Genomic DNA, 25,532 nt, shown 5'->3' with positions numbered 1-25,532 from the left:
AAGAAAGTCCTTCCTGCAGCTTTTAAAAAAGACTAGAGTTCCTGAAGATGTGAGCATCATGTACCTTTCCCGGCCATCCCACATTGATGTTGATGAAACATCCCTTGTGATCCACCAGTCTTTGTAGCACCATTGAAAAGTTCCCCTTGCGGTTTACCTACTGGGTGCCCTGGTGCTCCGGTGCCAAGATAGGGATATGGGTTCCATCTATCGCCCCCCCACAGTTAGGGAATCCTATTTCAGCAAAGCCATTCCACTAATGCGGCCTGTCTGTTGACATTTCCCAGAGTCATAATTGATATCAGCAGCTCTTTGATTGCGTTGGCTGCTTGGATCACAGCGCCCCCACAGAGATTTACCCACTCTAAATGATGCCTGATGATCCGGTAGCTTTCTGGTGTTGCAAGTTTCCGCAGGGCTATCATCATCGCTTGTGAATCTGTGAGGGCTGCTCTCAAATTTGGCATCGGTGTTCAGGGCAGGGGAAAGCAAGTCACAAAGTTCCATGAAGTGCCCTATGCATGTGAAAGTTGCCTCTTATGCATGGTATACGTCCCAGACCTGTGACAACTATGTGGTCCCACCAGTCTTGCTTGTTTCCTGGGCAACAGAATCAGCATTCGAGTTTCCATAAACCTGCTACCACTATACACCATGATGTTCCATTGCCGGGGCCCATGACTTTGTGTTGAACTCTTGTGTCCATGTCTCATCACTCTCATCACTGCGCTGCCATTTCTTGCCTCCTGTGGGTTAACTTAGCCGCTCCAGTCCCGAGACCTGGACTTTAGCGTCCACAATCTGGTCCTGTCCCCAACCTGGACTTTTGCGTCCAAAAGTTCTGGTGAGGCTTTACGGTTGAACTCCCCCAAGCTCATCTTTACCAAGCTTGATATCTCGCTGCCACCAGATCAGGAAGATTGATTGGGCCTGATCCCCGCCTTTCCTCTCATCTGGTGGTCCCCAACCCTTCCTTTGGGGAACCCCCCAAGACCCAGAGCCCTGTCTCTCTCCTCTCAGCTTCTCTCCCCTTTCTGGGTTAGACGTGCGAGACTAGACTTACCTTTGAATGCAACCGGAGAGGCAATCTAGCGTCCCCGAGCTATGCATTAAGCTAATCATCAGCTAATCCCGCCCGCCAGCACACAAGGGAAACCCCCTCCCTGATAATCGGAGCAGTAACTAGAAAAAAACTTCAACACAAGAGAACAGAGATGATTCTTTGTCTCTTTCCCCGTAGCCTGCCTTCCTGGAAGACAGTAGGAAAATACCCACAGCTGGCTTTTCCCTCCCTTTGCCTCCCTAGGAAAAGAAACTCCACAAAGTTTAAAAAAAGAAACTTTTATCTGAGTATACAAATTCCCGCCCCTGACTTTAAACAATCCAGTTCTCTGATTGGTCCTCTGGTCAGGTGTTTGGTTACCCTTTCCAGGTAAAAGAAGCTTAACCCTTACCTTACCTATCTATTTATGACACCTCCTCACCTGGTTTTGGTTTGGCAGGTTCTGGTTCTGCATATACTGCAGGATAATGCACATGGTGTTTACAGTGCTCATAATTGCCGAGGTGATCTGAGTGGACTCCATGATCTCAGTGCTATGGCATCTGTGCTGGAAAAAGACACGAAACAATTGTCTGCCATTGCTTTGACAGAGGGAGGGTGACTGATGACATGGCTTACAGAGAATTAAAATCAACAAAGTGGGGGGTGGCTTTGCATCAAGGAAAAACACAAACAACTGTCACACAGAATGGCCCCCTCAAGGATTGAACTCAAAACCCTGGGTTTTGCAGGCCGTTTTATTCCAGGAGGGATGGAGGAAGCAAATGAATGCAAAACAAACTGGGTCTATTTCTTGTTTTGATCCACCCCATCTGTTTTTTACATCTTTAGGGTGGCAGCAGTCGGTGCAGTTTGAGTGCTAGCCATTGTCATCTCCTGAATGCTTCAGAAGATGCTGCATTATGACTGCTAGCCATCATCATCTCCTGGTAACTCACCAGAAGACGGTGCAGTAGGAATACTAGCCATTATCATCTCCTGTGTGCTCGGAATAAGATGGGAATGACCTGGCTGAGTCACTCCCTGACTCACCTCACTGAGGTCGGGTAAAAGAGCACCCAGGAGTACGATGAGAATGGCTACCAGTCATAATGCACCATCTGCTGCCAAAAGGCAATGAGATGCTGTTGTGTAGCAATGCAGTCCCACGTCTGCCAGCACCCAGGAGACTTACGGTGATGGTCAGCTGTGCAGGCTCCATGCTTGCTGTGGTATGGCATCTGCACAGGTAATCCAGGAAAAAAGGCGTGAAATGATTGTCTGCCATTGCTTTCATGGAGGGAAGGAGAGAGGGAGAGAGGGGCCTGAGGACATTTACCCAGAACCACTCACGACACTGTTTTTGCTTCATCAAGCATTGGGATCTCAACCCAGAATGCCAATGGGCAGAGGAGACTGCAGGAACTGTAGGATAGCTACTCACAGCTACCCACAGTGCAACGCTCCAGAAGTCGATGCTAGCCTCAGTACTGTGGACACAGTCCGCTGACTTAATGCACTTAGAGCATTTTGTGTGGGGACATACACAATCGACTGTATAAAAATGATTTCTAAAAAAATGACTTCTATTAATTTGACCTAATTTCGTAGTGTAGACGTACCCTGAGAAGAGGGAGAGGAGGGCCGAACTGGAGAGGCACAACGTGTGCCCCGTTGCACGAGGCGGTGGGGTGGGGGGCTTGCCAAGGATCCAAAGCCACCACCAAAGAGCAAGAGGACCTGTAGAAAACCGTGCAGGTCTTCCAGCAGGCCCACCAGGCAGAGCGGCAGGCCTTACTTGCCTGACAGGCCAAACAACAGAAGACTCTCCAGGACTTCATCAGGGAACAGGCCAGTATATAGCAGCAGCTCCTGCACTGATGGGTGAGTCCCCTAGGGATGATGGCAGCAGTGCACCAGGATTGGAACTCTGTAAGAGGGGCCATGGCTATGATCCTGATGCCTTCCTGTGTATGTTTGAGTGAGTGGCCACGGGCACCGGATGGGACAAGGCTACCTGGCCTGCGAGGTGCAGGCTGCCTACATGGCCTTAAGTGATGAACAGGCCAAAGATTACAACATGATGAAGGCAAATGTACTAAACCAGCCAAATACAGTAGAGGCTGCGATGTGGGTGACTGGGGTACAAATGCAGAGATTGCCCGAAAGTGGAGTGTTGGCTAGCCAAGTTTTGTGGTTGTGCAAATGGTGGAGGGAGGAAGCAGGAGCAAGGACTGGACACCATCCCTGTGCAGGTGGGGAGGAAGCCCCAGAGGAACTTAGTGGACATGGCCTTCACTTGCTCCGTTATCCAGCGAGAGCTGGTGAAGACCTTGTGGTTTATCCCCAGGATGAGAATGATGCTTGAGTGTATCCATGGGGATTTGAGGCCCTGCCCTGTGACCCAGATGCCCCTGGATATTGGTGGCTGGTTTGCCTGACAACTGGTGGGGGTGATAGAGGGGTTGCCATACCCCATGGTACTGGGGAAAGATTGGGGACATGACCCAAAGGGGAAAGGAGGCCACGGGAGGGGGCACCCTAGCAAGAAAGAAGAGGAGACCCCTATGCTCAGTGGCCCCAGAGAGAGGGAGGACCCAGGTCCGCAGAGGACAGGAGAGAAAGACCCTAGACAACAGAGCTAGAGTGAAGATGGAAGAGAAGTAGAGGGCGAGGGATTGAAGGAGTGTCCCATTATAGAACCTGAGGGGAAGGGGCCTGAGGACGAGATGCAGGATGGCCCCAAGGAATGCCTGGAGGTGGAGCCCTCCAGGCAGGGAGAGCCAAACCCCACTCTGCCAAGTAACTGCACATGTGGCTCTGGGTGGCTGGGGTGAGGTACAGACCAACCTATTTCACCTGCTAGCCAAAAAGGAGACAGCAGGGAGAGCAATCACAATGCCGTGATGGTGTGAAGACCTGTGGTTAGCAGTAGACCTGTGGGGCAGACCGCCCCCCAACCCAGAGCGCCTTTTGTGGCTGGGGGATGGACTAACCCTATGTGGAGGACCTCAGGCACCATCCATTGGGCGGCAGTCTGCTTCCTGGAGCAGCCTCCCAGGCAGGGGGAGAAGGGGCCGGACCATGCTCCCCCTGGCAGTGGCTTAATGCGGGAGGTATGTGGCAGGGTGCTGCTAGAGAGGCCTTAATCAGATCCTGACACTGCAGCCCCAATCAAGGGGATTGGATTGAGCCTGGATAGATAGCCTGATGCTTGGCTGGTAACTGACCGCAACTGCCAACCTCGTTAGCAGGATCTAAAAGGCTGGGAGGAAGTGAGAGCAGAAGAGGGGCGAAGTGGAGGTGGAGACTGAGGTGGGAGTCTCTTAGTCTGTTGCTGGCCAGGCCTGTTGTAGGCCAAGCTGTTGCAAAAAACCTGTATATAGTTGGAAACTGGTGGGTCTCCAGCCCTGCCTTTTCTCTTGGGTATTAGGAAATACTGAGAGTAGAAACCTTTTCCTTGCAGATGTTGAGGTACCAGCTCTATGGCTCCTAGCTGGAGGAGACAGTTTACCTCTTGTCATAGTACACTCTTGTAAGAAGGGTCGCTGAAGAGGGATGGGGAAGGGTGTTGTGTGTGGGGGATCAAATGGATAGAGTACCCAAGGCAAGCAAGCAAACAAACAATCTCTAGGAACCATCGGTATGAGGTTAGGCATTCTCAGGTATTGCGAAACACTGTGAGACGGTGGCCAAATGGGTGGGTAGTGATGGTCAGTTGTAGCTGTTGTAGGGAGTGGTTCTCCAGCATCTCAACCAAGATGTCAAAATTGGTGTTTGTAGGTGGATGACTGGGATGAGGAAGATTGCTAGGCAGACTGTTTACGTCTTGAGAATTTAGTTTTCTTCTTGTGTAGCTTGTAGTATTTATAATTCACTTATTGGGAGATGTGTGGCTTATGCTGGGGCTGCGGACTAAACTTTCTCTTTCATCCCAGCATGTAGATGTCCAGCGAACAGAGAGTGGCCTGAAAATCCTTCAAAGTGTGAAGGGAGGCATCTCTGTGAAAACCTTAATAGCCTCAATAGGAAAATCTTCAACGGTTGCCTGCACCTTCTTCAGGAAACCTGACAAATGGAACCAAAAGGCACACCGCATCACCGCTGCTGTGGACATGCATCTGGCTGCAGTATCGACCGCATCAAGGGAAGACTGTAGAGTTGTCTTTGCTACTAGCTGACCCTCTTGAATGATGGCTTTAAATTGGTTATGATGCGATTCAGGCAGCTGCTCAGTAACATTGTTTCAGAGTAGCAGCCGTGTTAGTCTGTATCTGCAAAAAGAAGATGAGTACATGTGGCACCTTAGAGACTGTTCAGATTGTTCAGATTCAAGTACTTTATGTAATCATATTTTGCTTGGAGGGCTTGGTAGTTTGTGATTCAAAACTGAAGCATACGCCTTCCTCGCAAAGAGGCCCAGATGCTTCCAGTACCTATTATATGGAGTGGACCTCATGTGATGTTGACGGCCATGAGCATTGACAGGGTCCACCAGGATGGAGATGGGTGGAGGGTGGGAGAAGAGCAACTATGTTTCTCTCACCGGCCCATAGTATTTTGAGTCTACTTGCTTGGAAGTCATTGCGACAATGCTGGGGTCTGCCATATGATTCTTGTGAGGTCAAGAATAGCCTCACTGTTAGGGAGGGCAATTTTTGAGAAAGAAGATGAGTGGAAGATGTCCAGGAGCTTGTGGTGAGTGTCCTTGACTTCCTCCAGCAGTATTTGGAGAGAGTCTCTTCACAAGATCTTGGAACAAGTGAAAATCATCTACCAGGAATGGTGAGGAAGGCATGACAGCCTCATCTGGGAAGGAAGAGGATATAGTTTTGAGGGTTGCCTAACCTCCAAAATGGCCCTCACCCTCCTCCGCAATTTCTTCTGGGAGTTCCAAGGCCCTGGACACTGTGGTCAAGGAAGTGTCTCGGGGGCTCCCAGGTGGGATTAGAAACCTGAAAGGCAGAGGAGCAGTATGCAGCCCAGGGGTCCCATTTGGCCACTGGTGTGATGGTGGCATGGAACACGGTGGTGATGCCAGTGAATGGCTGTACCAGGATGATGGCCGTGGGGCAATCTGAGGATATGCCTGGGGTTCCTGCTGGCATTGGGCACTGTAGGAGACTTAGGAGGAGTACTGAGATAGTCCATCCTCCAGTTGACAATCACAGAGAGCTGGGGAGCGCGGCAAGAGAGCAGAAAAAACTTCCATGCTGGACAGAGGTTTGGTATGGAGGTCCTAGTATCAAGGAGAGGAGAGTCCAGAACGACCATTACAGAGATGTCCCTCAAATGTCAGAATAACAGCAGTGCTGACCGGCTTGGTGCCACTGGTGGTGCCAAAGGGGATGGAGACCTTGTCTGCACAGGCTGTTCAGGTACTGAGTGAGGTGTCAGAACTGATGGAGCATCATGTACTGGTAGTATGTTAGAATTTTTGCTTGTTTGCTCTTGTCCTTCCTCTTAGGTGTCACTGACTCGGTGCCTGTTCCCATTGGGTCTGCGGGCGCATCAATGATACCTCCCACAGTAGTTTTTCTTGAGCCAAGTATCCCAGGGATCATTTGCAACTATCTCGTGGCTCACTGTTGGGACTTCCTGCTCTCTTTTTGACTTATGAAAGTGGTCAGCAGCTGGTTTCTTCACCCCATAGCCCTTGGATATTGAGGGCTGTGGAAAAAACTCATGTCTGCCTGCAGACTCTTGGTGTGGGTCTGGTGAAGGACTGAGCGCTGCCTTTATGAATGTAATCTTCTGCATCAGCTCTCTGTTCTTGCGAGACCAAAGTCTAAGCTGCAGGCAGGGAGCACACTTTTGCAGGACTTGTCCTTCCCTGAGGCAATGAATGAACCATGAGTGCGTGTCTGTGATGGGGATTGCCTCATTGAATGAAAGGCACTTCTTGAAGCCAGGAGAACTGGGCATGCTCCAGTGCGGGAAGGACCCCCAGTGAGAAGGGCAGGAAGAAAAAAAAGTAAACTCTTTTTGAATAATTTTTATTTGAACATAAGGGAAAAAAATAAAGACACTTCACTAACTACCACTAATAATTAAGCTTTTCGCTACAAAAAATGAAAAGGACCTGATAATCATTGCTAATGCACTGCTAATAGACTGTCTCTAGCCAGGGGCAGTTGAAAAGCAACTGAGGAGAATTAGCCCCTGCCTCCTGACTACCCTTGGGGCAGGGCATGAGGAGAGAAAGTGCATGTGTTGGCTTAACAGACATTGTTATCACAATTCTCCAATCAGCAGCACAGGGAAGCAAGCACAACAACAGTGGAGCACCCATAGGGACACTCCTTGAAGAAGAAGGTAATATTTATGTGTTTGCTCTGTAACTATGAAAATGATTGCTAAAAGCTGGAAACCCCACAATCAGAAGAGAAGCATTAACAAGTGTTAAGTACTAATTTACCATGAGAGGTGTGCAATGGGGCACACTCACCTCCTGCAAGTGCCCGCTTGCCCAAGTGCGTGTGCCTGCACTCTCTCTCTCTCTGGTTGTGGTGTGTCTTCAGTGACTCAGCCCTCCGGCCGAGTCACAAACAGTCTGTCTGTGAGATAAAAGTAAAGCAAAACTCCTTCTGGGGTACAAGTCAACAGGAGTCTCTCTCAGTGCCCTCTGTAACACCTCCCTCAAGTTGTCCCTGCTCCGGGACAGAGCAGTGCCCCAGGGCTCCCTCCAAGGAGACAAAGTCTTTGCTCTCTTAGGGCCTTTCTGGCCGCAGCCCTCAGCTGGGTTGCTGCAGTAAAGTTCTTCCTCCGGGGTGCCCAATGTCCAGGCTATTTCCTTCAGTCACTAATGGGGGAGGGGAGGGACCTGCTCCCATCCACTACTCTGCATCTCAGTCCAAGGACCCTGTAGATGGCAGATGTCCACTGTGTTCATTTATCTAAGTTGCACTGCTGCTCTAATTCCCTGGGCCACTTCCCTGCAGTCCTGTCCCATCCTGATGGAGTCTTAGCAACCAACTCAGGGCTTCATCTTGTTCTCCCATTTCTGGCAGCATTACCCCATCTGAGGTCCTGAAGCTCCCTCAACCAGCCACTCACCATCCTCCAGTTCTAGCAAGGAACTGAACTTATTCTGGCCCTGCAGCTCTTCTTATACTAGCCTGTTTGACCTTGATTGGTTGCTTCCCACGCAGCCGCTCTAGGCAGCCAGAAGGACACTCTACTACCCTATTCTGGACTGGGGTTTTGCAGGGCCACAAGTGCTCCATCAGGGGGCCTCAGGTCCTAGTCCACCCCATCACAAGGCGTCATCTCCTGCCGAACAAAAAGGACTACAAATACCAGACAAGTAATTGTGGAGCATCAGTAGACAAAAGAATTTGCTGATTGTTTTCTCCGCACCCATGAAAAATGGACCTGCCCAGACGCTTGTCCCATCACAGTTTGAATACTGGGAGAAGGGAAGAAAAATGACTCAATGTATAAAGGAAATTTATCTTTATGCTGTTTGGACTCTGAGGGGCAAAGATTCCTAAACATAAGCAAAGATTCCCAGATACTTTGCTTGGGTAGCCCTAAAGGATATATTAAGTTTGCATATTATAGCAGCTACTATAATCTTTTAGAAGCTAAGACTATATCTCATTTGTGTGTGTATGTTTATCTGCTTTAACATTGTTAATAACTCTAATTACTTTTCCTTAGTTAACAAATCGGTAGTTAGTTTATTATCGGATTGGCTACAATATTGTCTAAACAGACCGGCAGAAACAGAGTAGGGGGAGGGGTAGCACACATAAGGAGAGCAAATAACTGTGGGATGGAAGAAAACAGCATGATTAGTTCCACCAGATATTTTTTACACCTGTGTCCCAAATACATGTTAAGCAACAGAGTTAACGTAATGAATAAACCTAAAATAGCTCTAGAATAAGACATCCTGAATCTTCCACCATTTGATTCTGTAATGAAACTCTGATTCTGTAAAGGAAGACTGTGTTGCTCCTCAGAAAGTCAAGTTGTCTCCTAGAGAGCAGCCTGTTGATAGCCATGAGCCACTGCTGGCAGGGCCGGTGCAACCATTTAGGCGAACTAGGCAGTTGCCTAGGGCGCCAAGATTTGGGGGCGCCAAAAAGTGGTGCCCCCCCCAAAATTTTTAAATGGTTGCAACCGCTGCTGCTGGAGGGGCTGAGCTGCCGGCGGCAGCAGCTGCCTGCAGCCGGCAGTCCAAGGTGTCCCCCGGGTCAGGGCGCCGCAGCCGTATTCGGGCAGCCCAGCGCGCCCCCCGCCCCTGGGGTCAGTGAGCCACCGCCACAGCCGGGCAGCCCAAGGGGTCCCCTGGCCCAGGGAAACCCCGGGCTGCCGGCTGCTGCGGAGGCGCTCTAACGCCGGAGGGGGTGGCAGGCAGCTCCCGTGGAGCTGCCGTAGTGGTGCCTGCGGATGATCGGCTGCTCGGGCGGCTCCGGTGGACCGCCCGCAGGCACCACTGCGGCAGCTCCACCGGAGCCGGGACCAGCGCGGGGGGTGGCGAAATTGCCGTCTGCCTAGGGTGCTCAAAATCCTAGTGCCGGTCCTGACTGCTGGGCTTCCATATGGGAGTGTGTCTCAGGAAGTCTGGCTTCTCAGCCTAAGACTACATCTACACTATTGACTACATCTGTGTGTTGTTGTGTCAACCCCACCCTCCACCACCATCACCACACTGTGCACACCTGAACCCCCAAAGCACACTCATGAAGGAGAGCACACAGCAGGACAGCTAGCATGCCTGAGGAGAGTTGGTATACACATGCCTCTGGCTCCGGAATGAGCTTAGACAAGGGAGCCCTAAACGCCACCTACGCTCAGCTAATCTGTGTGACCAAAGTACTAAGCTTGTCTGAACCTTGGAGCTGCTTTTCTCTCTACTACTCCGGTACTCCGAGACCCAGGGAGAGAATCTCATGTTTACAGCCAACCAGTGCTATCACTAACTGGTTACAAGCTCTGTTCAGGGTTGCTGTATGCACAAGGCCTTAGGAACTGCTGTAAGACACATCCCTGCCCAGGACCCCAGCTAACTGCACTGCATGGCCTGGGCTCTGAGCTCTGCCAGAGCCTGTGCATTACTCACATTCTGAGAGACACCCCCACACTAATATCACAGCTACTCTCAGTGTGTGTCCATTCCCTTCACTGAGCCAAACAGATGTCAAGGGGGGATCTTGATGCCTGCAGGGGGCACAATTCACCTTCACATCAGCTCACCCACCAATTGATGGCACTTGACAAACATCTCTCACCAGGAGAGGCAGCAGATGATCTTCCATATCATCCCTCCTGGATCCCACGGCTCCACCAGGGATCACTGCCTCCATGAAGGGCTAGGAGAGTTAGTGGTGAGGGGAAGCTCTCACAGCACAGCTCTCCAGAGAACCTGTTGCTGTAGTCCCCAGTTGTGGGAGAGCTCAGGTTCCCAGGATCACCTCATCCCCTCACCCATCTGGCACCTAAGGGAAGGGATTCTAGGTAACTTCTAGTAGGAATCCAGAAAGGATCTGGTCAGGAATTATATGGGGTGTTCTAACCACTCTCAGACACTCGGATGTCAGCCAGAGAGACAAGAGCCAGATCACTACAGGGAACATATGGTGCTAACACACCTACCAAGAGCCATCATTCCTATAGGGGTCCCATTGCCTGGCTGGTTCCTTACCCCTCTGGGGCACCAGTGTCTTATACTCCTGGTAGCTCTCCTCTCTGTCTTGCTGGATGGTGTCCTCTGCATGCATCAGCATTTTACCTTCAGCACCCAGTCTCTCCTGGACAAGTGTGACATTATTGACATAAACTGTGACCGTATAGATATTATTGCAACTACTGTTACATATTTGCAGCAAATATTGTACTAGAGTTGTCATGTGAGGTGTCTATGAAAAGGTTATGATTATGCTATCTGTATGCACGTATCACTTTTGTATTTAAAGTTATAAGTCTTAGCTCTATCCTGTCTGTATTTCAAACTTGTGCTATGCTTCTGGGTGACACCCCAGACAATTTGCCATCAGCACTGCCTAGCCTGCTTCATGGCCCATTAATAACCATCAGCTATACAACTGACCCACAGATACATCTTTTGACTCAGCAAGACATGCAGGGACAAGCCTATGGATAGAATTCTACGTTTTTTCAATGCCATGTGCTGGGTGGCTTGTGGTTGGAACAAAGCAAGCATAAGCTACTTGTCAAAAGGACTATAAAAGGCAGCAGCAGAATCTCCATTTTGTCTTCAATCTTGCCTCATACCTCTGGACGGACTTTGCTACAAACTGAAGCTCTGAACAAAGGACTGAATGACCCATCCAAGCTATGGATGTTCTCCAGAGACTTGATTAGAACCTGCAGTTTATTCCATCACTGCCAGAAGCCTGAACCAAGAACTTTGCCCTTAATGTATTAATTGATTCCATTTAACAAGTTTTAGCTCTCATCTACATTTCTTTCTTTTATGAATAAACTTTTAGATTTTAGATTCTAAAGGATTGGCAACAGTGTGATTTGTGGGTAAGATCTAATTTGTATATTGGCCTGGGTCTGCGGCTTGGTCCTTTGAGATTGGGAGAACGTTTTTTCTTTTACTGGGGTATTGGTTTTCATAATGAGTGGCTTCTGGACGTGATTCTGGGAAACTGGAGTGTCTAAGGGAATTGCTTGTGTGACTTGTGGTTAGCCAGTGAGGTAAAACCGAAGTCCTCTCTGTTTGGCTGGTTTACTGTGCCTTCGTAGTAAAGGAAACCCAGCATTGGGCTGTAACTGCCCTGATCTAAGCAATTTTTCCTGAATTGATACTCTCAGTAGCGTCCCCCCAAGAGGCTGCATTGTTACAGCAAGGAACCTCTCTCTTCAGTCCCTGGGGAGATGGCTGTGGGGAGCTCGTGAGATGGGCTCTGCAGGAAGAGATTAAGATAAAGCACCTCAATTCTCTCTGCCCTTCAAGAGAGTCTGCCCCTCAAACCCATGTGGGATGGGTGAAGGCACAGAGCTCAGTGGGGGGCCCTTAGAGTTCCCGTAGAGATGGGGGGTGCTTGTTCAAAATCCCCAGCTTCCTTCAGGACCAGTGCTCAGTCCCGCCCCAGGGGCAGCATCATGGGGGCCTGGCATGGCTTTTATGCTGAGGTTCCCAGATCAGAGCGAGGGCCCTAAGGGTCGGTCATCTCTTCCCCCATCTCTGCCAAGGGATGTTTCTTTGATCCCTTTCCCCCACATTAAGGCTTGATGGAAGGGGCTGCTGGGCCCTTTCCCCTTTGGGACACACATCCTGGCCACCCCATTCAGATCTTGCCACTGGCAGAGGTCATGTAGTGAATTCTGCTGACAGCTGGCAGGTCAGTGCTTGCTGTCTGGTTCTCTGCAGAAGGCCTGGTACTCAACAGGGCATGGGACAGCCAAGGTGTTATGGACAGTAGCTGGGATTCAGGACAGAGTCCAGCACCAAAGCCGCGGCCCCAAAGTCTGCTTCTTTCACCGCTGCAGTTCCCGGGAGAACCCTGTGGTTCTGTGGATACCGATTTATATTTGCAGATATCTGCATTCATGGATATAAATTTGTATCCATGCAGGGCTCTAACACTTTGTACATGGCAGGTTGCAGGGCCGCTACTATCAGGTCAGGCTCCTGTACCAGATATGGACTGGCTACAGAGCTTCCTTCCCCAAGAGAGACTCACAGATGTGAACATCATAACATCCTTTAGTGCGATGCCAGGTATGGCTGAGCTTGGCTTAAATAAAGTATGTGACATACAGCACCATTTAGTGGCTGACTGGTATAGTACAGTCTAGCCTTCCATTACAGCTCCTGCTCCTGGGACTGAGAAGTAGGCTGACGATCTGCCTGGACATGGGTGTATTTCCTTCCCTGTGGCCACGGTGAACACACTGTGAAGGCAGCTGGCAGCGGGGCATATTCCAGGTCAGTCTCCAGTTTGCTGACAAGACAGAGGAGCCTGTCGTAGACTTTCCAGTGTGAGGTAGGGATGTGAAACTGCAAGGCAACAGGCCCAGGGGTTCGGGATGCAGGAGCAGAGGGTCCAGGGATCCAAACCCCTTGTAACAGTCGGTCAGGATAATCTCCACTTCAGAGATGGGGAAATTGAGGTACTCAGAGCTGTGGCGTAGCTAGCATGGGACATTTGGGTGGGCCCCAAATTTGGGTATGCTGGCAATGATGGGGAACAGGAGGGATTGGGGACCCTGCCTCTGCCACCCCCTTCAGTCCAACCAGCCTTCCAGAGAGCAATGGATGTTCTGGTGAGGGCCCCCCCAGACCCTTGCGTGTGCACCCAGCTCTGGAAAGAGACGCCTTTGTACAGCATGCATGACTCCTGGCACCGGTCCCCATCGCACCGCCCACACCGGGCCAGGCTCCCCGAGGCAGCAGGCCTATAGTTTTTATGATTGTTGCCACTGACGGTCCAGCTAGTCAATCACCCTCCTTCTTCTCCACCATGAATACATGTGCACATGCGCAGCACGATCATCAGGCACTCCACTGCTGTGCCACTGCTGTCCTCATCCCTCAGGTTGGGCCATGAGGGTGTGTGCACCCAGCGTGTGCTGTCCTTCAGGTCTGGGCAGGGCTAAGGCTGGGCTGGAGCAGAGCTGAGGATGTGGGGTGGGCCTGGATGCTAAGTGGGTCAGCCACAGCCCACTTGGCTCACCCATAGCTACCCCCCTGCACCAGAGCCGAGTAACCCGGACAAGGTCACAGAGCCAGTCAGTGGCAGGGCTGGAATAGAGCTCTCACCACTGGACACTGCTGCCCCTCCTATCTCTGATCCTTAAAGTGATTTGCTCTCTAAGGCCATCACAGTTTTTCTGCAGTGAACTCACCAGCCCAGCCAGGAGTGAGCGAACGGAGGGGGGGAACAGCCACAATGTGGAGGTGACATGGGAGTGAGAGGGTTTGGGACTCCTGGCTTTGGGCCTGAGCAGCACTGGGGCCAGAGGAGCGAGTTGGGAGGATCCAGTACTTGAGACTGCACATGGGGCTCAGGGATCTACAGAGGGTGGAGCCGGCCTCTAGTCCAGGGGCAGCTCCTCAGTCAGCCCCTGTGACACCCAAAGATGACAAAGGAGCTGTGAGAGTTAGGCCACACGGGTGCTTCCCAGAGACAAGACTGCACCATGGTGCAGTCACAGCCAACAGGATCCCATCCCCCACCCCACACCCTCCTGGGAACAATCACCCCTTTCGGATCCCTCCTGCCCCTCAGTTGGGAAACTCTCCCAATCCCCCCCTCATGCCCCACTGGACCACACCACTCCTACTTCCTGGCTCCCCAGCCATTCCTGGCTCCCTGGTCCCATCTGACCCCACAACAACCTGCCCTCCAGCCCCATGACTCCCCCACTAATCTCACAAATAGTACGTAAAATTTCCAATCCTGTGTCCCAGGAATCCCACACTCTCTGCCCCTTGAAATCCCACACATCTTCCCCGCAGAGTCCCAGGGGAGGGTGGCCCCTCCTCCTCTTCCTCCTATGTCTTGCTCCCTCCCCAAGTGCCAGACACCGTGACTCACTCATCAAGATCGTCTCTCCCCAGAGCCCCTTTGGAGCAGCGTAGCCGCCAGGTCATCTGGCCACCCTTATGTGTGGCAAAGCAGGTGGTAGGGGGAATGTAGGAAACAGATCTGCTCAGCCTTTTCCTGCCTGTATGAGGAGTGAGGCTGCCAAGGAGAAAGCCTAGTAGTCAGGAACCTCCCCACGCCACCCACACCAGCTCAAGGGCTCCATGCAGTGGGGGTGGGGCAGGAAAATCTTTCTTCCCAAACCACAGTCTGTTCCTGCACTGCCAGGGTCAAGGATTAGGACAGGGTTTGTTGGGGAAGGTGCTGTTAAACATGGGAGAAACACCCCGAGACCAAGATAGGCAAAACACTCCACAGTGGGCATCCTAGATCATATGGGACAAGAACCCTCATTATGGGGTTCTGGATCCTCCAAGACAAGCTCCTCTTACAGGAGTCGGGATGGTGCATGGGGAAGGAGGGACTCAAATTCAGCTCAGCTGAGTATGTTTGTACCTTTTCTTCAACCTGGAGATACTTCAGGATGGTGCTGAAAACAGCTTTCTCCAGGACCAGGTCCTTCTTCTCCTCCAATTGGTGCTTGGAGGTCCCTGCAACAGGAAGAGTAGGAGAGAGTGTGACTCCTCTTGCCCCTGGGAGCAGGGACAGAGGGATGATGGGGACAGAAGAATTAATGCTCCCTCCTGTTGTGTAAGGGACATCATGGCAGAAGGGGCCCCACTCTCTGTGCCAGAGATGCCCTTCCTTTCCCCCCTTTCCTGTTAGCTGTAGGGAATCCTGAGAAGGAAAAAAGGCTCTTCTGACAGTCTTTAGGTGGGTGCATCTGAAGAAGTGTTTTTTTACCCATGAAAGCTTATGCGCAAATAAATCTGTTAGCCTTTAAGGTGCCACCAGACTCCTTGTTGTTTTTGTGGCTCCAGACTAACATGGCTACCCCCTGATATTTGATACCATGTGAGAAATAGTTAGTTGAGATAGGCTAGAACTGGGGTTGTTCCTCTTGTTGTCAAAGTCCAGTCCCATTTCCTAAAAGACACGACAAACACACACAAGAGGGAAGAGAAATGACAGTGCAGATGGGAAATGCAACTTGTGTCTGGGGTTGACTCTCACTTGCAATCTCACTGCTGGAAACACACAGGTGAGGTACATGGCCTGATCAGCCACCCCGAGCCTGACAAATGAGTACCACCACCAGACTGATTAGAGCATTGCTTTGCTCTGCCTCTTTGGTCACAGGCTCACATCAGTGTTACAAAGTGTGCCGTCTTGGCCGGCTAAGTCAGACTCTTATTGAACAGAGAGCAGAAGGAGAGAAGGAGTAAGACAGGGAAGGAAAAAGAAACACAGGAGGTGGGGGTGGAGAATGATGACAAGGCTTCACATCTCAGATGGTGTTTGGGATGCAGGCAGAGCCAGTGGAGGTGGTGACGTCATCCGGGTCCTCCACTTTGCCCAAGTCTGGTCAGAATATCTCTTGGGTTACTTCGGACAGAATTACAATGGTTCACCACTGTAAAGTCTTTTCCATGGTGTGGCCCCACGTTCCGGCCAGGGGACCGGGACCACGGGCTTGCTGTGCTCCTGCCCGCGACCACGCTCCCCCGGGCAGAGCGCAGCAGGCTCCCTGGACCTGCTCCCCTGGCTGGTTATTTTGTGGTATTTTTAGTCCATTATTCATAGCGCTTTTGAAAATAAAATACTTCACTAGAGCTTTTTCAAAAGCCTCAATGAAGGGGTCTTGAGGAGGAAACCGCACCCTCTGCTGGTTCCCAGGAAAAACTCTCTCTGTCATGCAATAAGTCTTTCTAGAGGACCATGGACTCTAATTATACTTCATACAGTACCAAAGTGCTTAGTTTACTGGGTTTACAGTCTGGGTTTCACTTAGACACCTACGTAGTGGAGTCTGAGTTTGATCTGTAACATCTGTCCATGTATATGTATTCATAGCTATAGAACCATTTTAATCTAGTTATGGTTAAGCCGATGCTTGTAATATTAGCCTCTCTATCCAGGCATATAGAGCTTTTGAAATCATTACTGTCTGGAACAAAGTTTCCTAGGCTCATTCTCATTCCTGACTTTAATTCATTTATGTAAAATTCATCTGCTTTTTTGAGTTCCCCCTTCCTAGTAGAAAAAAAAAACGGTTTATTACATTCTTGCAGGTACTTTCTATATTGAATTCTTTAACAACAGCCTATTCTGCTAATGTCAACTCGTGAGGGACTTAATCTCAGTCGGGACAGGAGTCTTTGAAACAGTTGAGCAAATTTGGTGTAGAAATAAAGGGCTAAAAGTGCTAGTCTGCCATTGATTTTAAAGGGAATCAGGCTCAGACCATAGTGCAGCTATAGACTAGAGCACTTTCTAGGTCCAAGGGAACCGACTTCATTTGAAATGTAGGCTTTTTCAGAAAATGAGCTAGAAATGATTTCAGAGCCTACACATGCCCAATGCTCACAGGTATTGGGCTCAGGGGGTTGGTTTTGTGCCACTCTAGAGACAGAAACCAACTGCAAAATGCAGTTCCAGAACTGGCTTCAGTTGGCCAATTACCTAAAGTTTAGGGTGGTCAGCTGGAGGTATCAGCTATAGCTACAGTTCTAAGCATTAGACATAGTGATAATGCACCTCTTCCATTTTTAACCCCTCTAGTCTCCATCTAGTGCAGGGATCGGCAACCTTTCAGAAGTGGTGTGCCGAATCTTCATTTATTCACTCCAAGTTAAGGTTTTGCAGGCCAATAATACATTTTAACATTTTTAGAAGGTCTCTTTCTAGAAGTCTATAATATATAACTAAACTATTGTTGTATGTAAAATAAATAAGGCTTTTAAAATGTTTAAGAAGCTTCATTTAAAATTAAATTAAAATGCAGAGTCCCCCGGACAGGTAGCCAGGACCTGAGCAGCGTGAGTGCCAACTGAAAATCAGCTCGCGTCCCCTTCGGCACCGTGCCATAGGTTTGCCTACCCCGATCTAGTCTTTGTAATTTAAGGACTCCTACTGGAGAGGCAATGAGAGCCTAATACGTGATCGTCTTCCCTATAAGCGTGTCTATGTGTTCAGCCAATCCAAAAGACTCGGAGACAACCCTTTAATGATTAACTAATGTACACCAAATACGATTTTTGTTGGCAGCAAAAAAAAATATTCTTATCTCCATCATGAATTCCAAGGCATTAGTTGCAGCCTGGGCTTTGGCTACAAGTAGCTGGCTTGTGATGTCACTCTTACGCTTCCAGTTGGCCCTGATGCTTGTCTGACTCGATGGGCTGTAAGCTGTGATGGTGTGAAGGTTTAGCTGTTTGCGCAGAGACCACAGATACATTAGCGTCTGATTCCAAAGTGTCTTTGAACCAGGTCGATCCACAAACAAGGTTGGGGAAATACAGCAAGACTGGAATCATTGTTGCTGTTCATCTAGCCACCCTGCCAATTCTTCATCATTGGTTTCTTTCAGCGTAATGGAATTTCTGCAATCTTTGTCTTGCTTTAGAACATCTTAGAACCAGTTTTAGGACAAGGATTCCTGTCGAGAAGGATAAGAGGTAGTTTGTTACTACAGAGTGAAAGACTAACAACTGTAGTTAGGTATATGTTGCAACATTCATTTTTTATTTTCAGTGTTATAGGAACAACCATTTATTCTTAAGGGTACTGTATTAGGGAGATGTGTTGGTTGAAAAAGTGTTGTGAAATGATGATAAAAATTATATTCAATGAAAAAAATGAACGGGGTGTGTTGTGGACAGTGTGAGGATGAGGAAAGGTTCAGCTGTGGATTGACATTGTCCCACTAGAAATGCAGACATACATCTTGTTAAACAAATTAACCTTTAGCTACAAGAGTACTTAGAGTCATACAACAGCAGGACCAACACCAACTAAATGATGGCATCATTTACGTACTTTTGATTTTTATGTTTATTTTTTTCTCTATATACATTTTTTTAATTATTTAGTAAAATTATTGAATACCTTCAGTTTGATAATAAACTTATTTATTGAGGAATACATTTTAGAAAGCATTTCCATAGTAACTGCCCCTGTTACTCAATGTTTATACAGTTACTCTATCTATCTATCTGATCATTAACACTAATGAGCAGCTTTAATTTTTCTTGTTTAAGCATTTCTATTGTAACTCTCCCTGTTCTACTTACAACTTTACTCAACATTTATACAGTTACTCTAGCTTGCGAGCTATCGGAGCAGACAGGCACCTGCATACATAAAACATCATTAAATATCAGTAAAGTTGCTCATTAACAAAAACTCCCAAAAAGAGAAATGAACACAAAGGATCCATACAGTTTCCCAGTACCATGCAGTCCTTCATGATTTACCTTACTTTTGCAACATCCTTCTATTCTCTAACTGCGATAAGCTATGGGATATATATATAGTATTGTTTTTAAATAGTTTTCTACATAGATAATAAAGATTTCAAACACACATGCAATTATACATGCAAAATAAATAGATAACTATAGGTTCCAAAGTTTAGCCTCCCCTCTTGAAGTACACACAGAAAATCCTTTAATTTTCCCAGCATAGTCTTCTTGTATCTGTGCAAAGTGTGGTCTAGAATCTTGATGGTTCCCATTCATTAGGACAATTGGTTGTAAATGGTTCATCTACCTGCAAGTCTTCCTGTGTTCCTATGAACCAGCCCAGGAAGAATAGAGGCTGGGGTCTCACAGGATATGTGAACATGTCACCTGATACTGGAATCCATCTTAAACCTGGTGCTTTTCTATATAGAATGAGGGGTGTAGACCCAGAGAGACAAAATATTACTGCCCTGTGCCAAATCTATAAAAGGGGGTGGAACAGAACAGAGGGGGCTGCCAGTCATGAGAACACCCCTGCTTTCCACCTGAGATGTCTGCTGGCACTAACAAGGACTGTACCAGGGGAAAGGATTGGGCCCAGACTAGGAAGGAGTCTAGTCTGTGAAAGAAGCTCATTAGAACAACTCTGAGGGTGAGATTTTACTTGTAACTAGTTTCTTAATGTATTAGGCTTAGACTTGTGTGTTTTTGCTTTATTTTGCTTGGTAACTTACTTTGTTCTGTCTGTTATTACTTGAAACCTCTTATATCCTACATTTTATTCTTAATGAAATCACTTTTGTTTATTATTGAACCCAGAGTAAGTGATTAATACCTGGGGAGCAAACAGCTGTGCATTCTCTCTCTATCAGTGATATAGAGGGCGAACAATTTATGAGTTTACCCCGTATAAGTTTTATGCAGAGTAAAAGGGATTTATTTGGGGTTTAGATCCCACTGGGAGCTGGGTGTCTGGGTGCTGGAGATAGGAGACCTAATGAGAAGTTTTGGGTGAAAGGCTGCAGTTTTAGGGGCGTGGACCAGACCTGGGTCTGTGTTGTAGCAGTCTAGCATGTCTGGATCAACAAGGCAGGGTTCTGGAGCCCCAAGTGGCAGGGAAAATGGGCTCAGAGGTATTCAGCAGATCAAGTGCAGTTCAAGGGAGTCTCTGTGACCAAACCGTCACATCAGTCTCCATCTCTCTTCCTGCGTTGCGCACATCAGTTACCCAACACACCTCATTGAGAGAAACATCACGCCTGAACAGATTTTCAAAGGGTTAATAGAAAAAGCAAAAATTCACAATGAAGGAAGATGTTTAGGAAACTAAAAAGCAGGAAGTTCCAGACTGTCTGCAAACAATGGGAAACTTTAGAGCGGAAATTCACAGCCCCTATCCCAGTCACACTTATTTCTTGCATTTAAACAAAGTGAAATAAAAAGCTATTGGGTAGTTTCCCAGACAGGATGTCTCCAGTACCCCGCATGGCCCTATGAGCATTGGGGAAGAGATCGTAACCATACAGCTTTACATCCTCACAGGATATTTGATCTACCCAGACATTCTTATTATTGATGTCCAGAGGCTGCCGCATGATCCACGCATCTCAAGTAACCCGGGTGTCATGAGGAGATGAGGATCCAGTCTTTTCTTTTCCGTTCTTCGACCATTACACATGACTTTCCTTCCTTCAGCCCCAGAGGCTCCTCACTTCTTAGGCGTGTGCAGACTCGAGCCTGAAAATAGCAAGGAGGTCACATTACAGTCAATGTATCCATTCTGTACCCATGTGAACTCACATAATGGATGGGCAACATACAGTATGGACTGTGAATCAGCCCCCGCCCACAGTTTTCCTGAGTGGGTCTCTGACAAATTTAATCTATTATATCTCTCTGTTCTTCAAAGAAAACATGTGGGAGGAGATTCTGTCTGTGCTGAGACCTCCCTGGTGTAGGAGAAGTGTGGGGGTGGCAGTGAGCTGGTGATGACTCCCTGATAGGCCACTGGGAGCTGCTGTAACTCCTGACAGCTGATATAGTCCCTAAGGGACCACACGTCAGCAGAGACCTGGTGGCTGGAGCAGGGTGGGGACCCTAACCCATGGGCCTTGCCTGGACATCACAGATCTCACCTACCCACACAATGCTCGTTCGCACATTATTCCCATCAAGAACGAAGAAATGCAGATTCCATCCCAACCCAGTTTCCCCTGAGGTGCAAAGTGGCAGCTCAGCTCTGATCCTATGCTAACAGGGACATTTACATATTGAAGAGAGTGATTTCAAACCTGATGCCAGGCCACTAACTAACCACACTCCAGGGATCTGCTCTTCCCATTACCGCCCAGGGCACTTGTTTGGGGACAGGCACTTTGGCCCCGATCCTGCCAATGGACTCTTGTAACTTAGATGATTTGGACAATTCCATTGAAGTCAGCAAGACTATTCATGTGAGTAAAGTGACAGATGGGACCTAGTATTTGTAGGATCATGGACCTTAATAGGAAATCTTCTTTATTTCTTGATTTAAGTCCATTTAATTCAGGGCTGCCCAGAGGATTCAGGGGGCCCAGGGCAAAGCAAATTCGGGATCCCCTTCCATGAAAAAAAAGTTGCAATACTATAGAATACTATGTTTTTGGGGGGGCCCCTGCAGGGCTTGGGGCCTGGGGAAAATTGCCCCACTTGTGCCGCCCCCCACGCCCTCCTGGGCAGCCCTGATTTAACTCTGTCTAGTAGAGGTCAGGGTGGGGATACAGCTGGGAGTTTACCAATAACTGTATTTCAGTGCAGTGACAGTGACCTCTAGTGGCCAGTAAAGGCTCTTCCAAGTGAGCTGTCCACACACCACTTGCCTGTCTGTGACTCCCAGTTCCTGACACTTCCCCTATGGGCCACAGTGACTTCCTGGGAACTTAGTCCAGAACCAGGGTCATCTTCAGAGTCAGAAATTTCTCTGGCATCATCATAACCATCCCCTGGGTCATCTCCAGGCAGCGCAGGAACCTCTGAAATAAAGATGTGAATTAATGGAAATGAGAAGAGGCTTTCCACTGAATAGAGAAATAAGCTACATGGTAGGTGTGGCAAACGAGGAAATTATGTGTAGTATTTCTTATGAATGCCACATACAATCCAGTTTAGCTGTTTGATATTATCCTGCCAGACTGCACAGTGAAAATCAAAGGAGGCTATTGGCGGGGAAGCAAACAGGAAACATAAAACTAAGACAGACATGGCTCCTCAAGGGCATGAGGGGAGCTGTGAATTGTGGAATGCATCTCCCTGGCTCCAGCCAGGCTAGTCTGGGTTAATTCTGCCCAGCCCTGAGCTCAGGATCAAAGGGCAGACTAGGGAATGAAGGGGTGGAACAGCAGTAGCCAATGGGTAATGTGGTTTCTGGAGGGGGATTCACTGTTCACCTCGACTGTCTGGAGTCTGGGGGACATCGTTCAAGGCAGGCTCCTCCATGTTGTCGTAATCCAAATGAGAGCTCCCCAGGTAATCTCCCCCTGGAACAGCAAACACCATACTCATCTTCCCCTGAACACACCCATTTCCCCAGCAGGTTTTAGTTCCCCATTAAAAGCCTGTTGTCTTGGAGTTTGGGCTATTCATCAGAGTCTGTAGGGGAAGTCACAGGGTGACCCAGAGGAAAAGGGAGAGTCATGGACATTCTGTGAAACAATAATTGTGCCACCTTCATTTCCTCAAAAATAACTACAGCCCAGCCCTGCCCCACAGCATCCAATAGCAACTTTATTATGTCGTTCAATGAGATCAAGATCTATGCTGGTATTGAGCTAACCCTGGACCCCTTGGGAGACAGTAGCTGCCACACCAGACCTGACCACTGTGAATTCAACTGAACTCTATAAAGACACAGAGTCCTGACTTTATATGGGCTGGATCGTGAATTGGCCTATATGCCGAGGAGACTGGGGGCTAAGATCATGGGGCACAGATCAGGGGTTGTATAGTGACACGTGTCAACTGTGGAAGTCACATTCTTTCATACCATGTGAATATTTCTCTGCCCAGTTCCCTGCAGCTCCTCCCCTGGGGGAGAGCACCATCAACCACACACAGAAAGGGTCACGATTTGTTCACATTTCCATCAAGAGTTGGACAGAAATCATTTATGTGTCTCTGTACCCACCCTCATCTCCGTTACCTTGTTCTGATCCAGGATCATTTTCCCTCTCGCTGTCTCCAGTGTAATACTGCAGCTTCGTCACTGAGTCATCTGAATAGGAGACTGGAGAGATGGTAAATGGGATGTTATCACAATGAGAGCAGTGAAACTGGCTGATGGGAAATGTATCCAGGTCCTGGAGCAAGATATATGGTCTCAGTATATGATTCCTTCAAGAGAAGATGCTGAATTCACAGCAACTGAGTGGTGAGAGGCTGACGCAGATTTTCCAAGATAAATATCCATTTTTTGTAGTAAATGTGGCTTTGGAATGGATAAAATCAGACTCGGAAGATGCTGGGAACAGCTTATACTGACCTCATGAGGCGAGGCATGGACTGAGTGAGCCTTTAACCATGGGATCCCCTCCTGTGGGTTTCATTTGAATCCTGTTCATTAATTGCAGAGTGTATTTTGAGTCACACTCAGGGTGTAAGAATCTGTTTAGAGAGGAATGTTTATCTTCTCCTCCGGAATGTTGCTACTTCATGGCCTGATCCAGCAGAAAATTATGGCTGAGGCTGCTGGTCCAGACCTCCTCAGCCACGGACATAACTCCTATTTTGTTATGCAAGACACTCCCCCTCCCCTGCCTTGTTGCCAGATTAGGCCACCCCCTCCCAGGATCAGAGTCTGTGACCAACCCCCATCATTAGTAGAGAGGACAATGCATCTCAACCTCAGGGAGATGCACTGACCATGCCCAGAGTGCCCCACAATGTGCTAAACAGACAGCAGCATCTTCCCAGCTGATTGACATTGAGTCAAAAGGACGTGAACAGCCATTTTCCTGACCCATAACTAATTACCCCCTAAGGCTGCAGAATGTACAGATCGGACCGACTCAGAATGCAGAGTCTGCTAGGGAGGAAACTCATTCATTTCAGCCCAGTAACTGGCTGATCTCTTCACAGACCCAGCATCTGCAGCCATCCAGGACTCACAGGCTTGAAGGCTGCAGCGCTTTAGCTCTAGGTCAGAGCTTTAGAATGCAGAGTGCAGTAGAGATTTTCTCCCTGTTAGGAATGACACACACAGACCTGAGCGATCAAACATCTGCTTCTTTCTCATCAGGTTATAATCAATCTCCTCGTACACGGCCTCAGAGAAAGGGTCCAAGGATCTTCTGGAGCCTAAAAACAAAGTGGAGGATTTCCACAAGATCAGAGAAGCTAGGGATGGGAAACCCTATGAGATCATCCAGCCCCTCCCCCTGGGCCCAGTGCAGGACTGGTCCGTAAAAAACATTCCCACTGCTCTTTCCAGTTAAAATTTCAGCATTGACGGTGACCATGTCTCTGTCATGTTTGTTCTACTGGCTATTTCACTGTCATTAAGTTTATCTTAACATTCAGCCTTAATGGTCCCTACATAAATTTATCATATTACTCCGAGTACCATGCAAAATCGTTCCTCTCCTATCCTGGTGCTACACCTATGAGCAAAACAGAACTTGTACATGTACTGCCTAGAGACTGTGTGGGGAATAATTAGCTAATATTTGTGCAGTGCTTTAAAAATGGAAAGTACTATCTATATATCTTTTTAGGTGACAAATCTGAGGCATTGTCTTAGACTGAGGTGTCATTAGAGAAAATTTTGGAATACATTGATGAAGTAAATAGTAATAACTCACCAGAACCAGATAATATTCACCCAAGAGTCTGAAGGAACTCAAATATGAAATTGCAGAAGTACTAACTGTGATATGTAACCTATCAGTTAGATCAGTTTCTGTACCACATGGCTGAAGGATAGCTAAAGTGATGCCAATTTTTAAAAAGGCTCAAGAAGTGATCCCAACAATTACAGGCCAGAATCCTAATTTACAGAACCAGGCAAGTTAGATTAAAATACAGTAAAAACAGAATTATCAGATATATAGATGAACACGATTTGTTGAGGAAGAGTAAACAGTTTTGTAAAGAAAAATCATACCTTAACAATCTACTAGTATTCTCTGAGGGGGTCAACAAGCATGTGGACAAGGGGGATCCAGTGGATATAGTGTACTTAGATTTTCAGAAAGCCTTTGACAAGATCCCTCACCAAAGGCTGTCATGGAATAAGGGGGAAGATCCACTCATGGATCAGTAACTGGTTAGGAAGAAATAAATTGTCAGTTTTCAGAATGGAGAGAGGCAAATAGTGGTGACTCCCAGGGATCTGTACAGGGACCAGTGCTGATTAACATATTAATAAATGCTCTGGAACAAGGGGTGAACAGTGAGGTGGCAAAATTTGCAAATGATACAAAACTACTCGAGATAGTTAAGTCCAAAGCAGACTGCAAAAAATACAATGGAGTCTCACAAAACTGGATGACTGGGCAACACAATGGCAGATGAAATTCAGTGTTGATAAATGCAAAGTAATGCACATTGGAAAGCATAAGCACAACTATACATATAAAATGATGG

The 25,532-nt window shown here is 48.1% G+C and overlaps 1 protein-coding gene across 1 annotated transcript in view; it reads right to left on the bottom strand.

Moving 5' to 3' along the window:
* LOC116820780 (antigen WC1.1-like) overlaps positions 1 to 25,532 on the bottom strand; it is a 309,052-nt gene that overhangs the window by 218,461 nt on the left and 65,059 nt on the right. Inside the window, 4 exon segments of the mRNA XM_075062239.1 lie at positions 21,766 to 21,925; positions 22,340 to 22,429; positions 23,092 to 23,175; positions 24,153 to 24,245. Of these exon segments, the coding sequence (XP_074918340.1) occupies positions 21,766 to 21,925; positions 22,340 to 22,429; positions 23,092 to 23,175; positions 24,153 to 24,245 (427 nt within the window).

This window comes from Chelonoidis abingdonii, chromosome 1 (genome assembly GCF_003597395.2).
Source record: "Chelonoidis abingdonii isolate Lonesome George chromosome 1, CheloAbing_2.0, whole genome shotgun sequence".
NCBI classification, from domain to species: domain Eukaryota; kingdom Metazoa; phylum Chordata; order Testudines; family Testudinidae; genus Chelonoidis; species Chelonoidis abingdonii.
The sequence above is the reverse complement of the archived record's forward strand: the minus strand, read 5'-3'. Positions and strand labels throughout refer to the sequence as shown.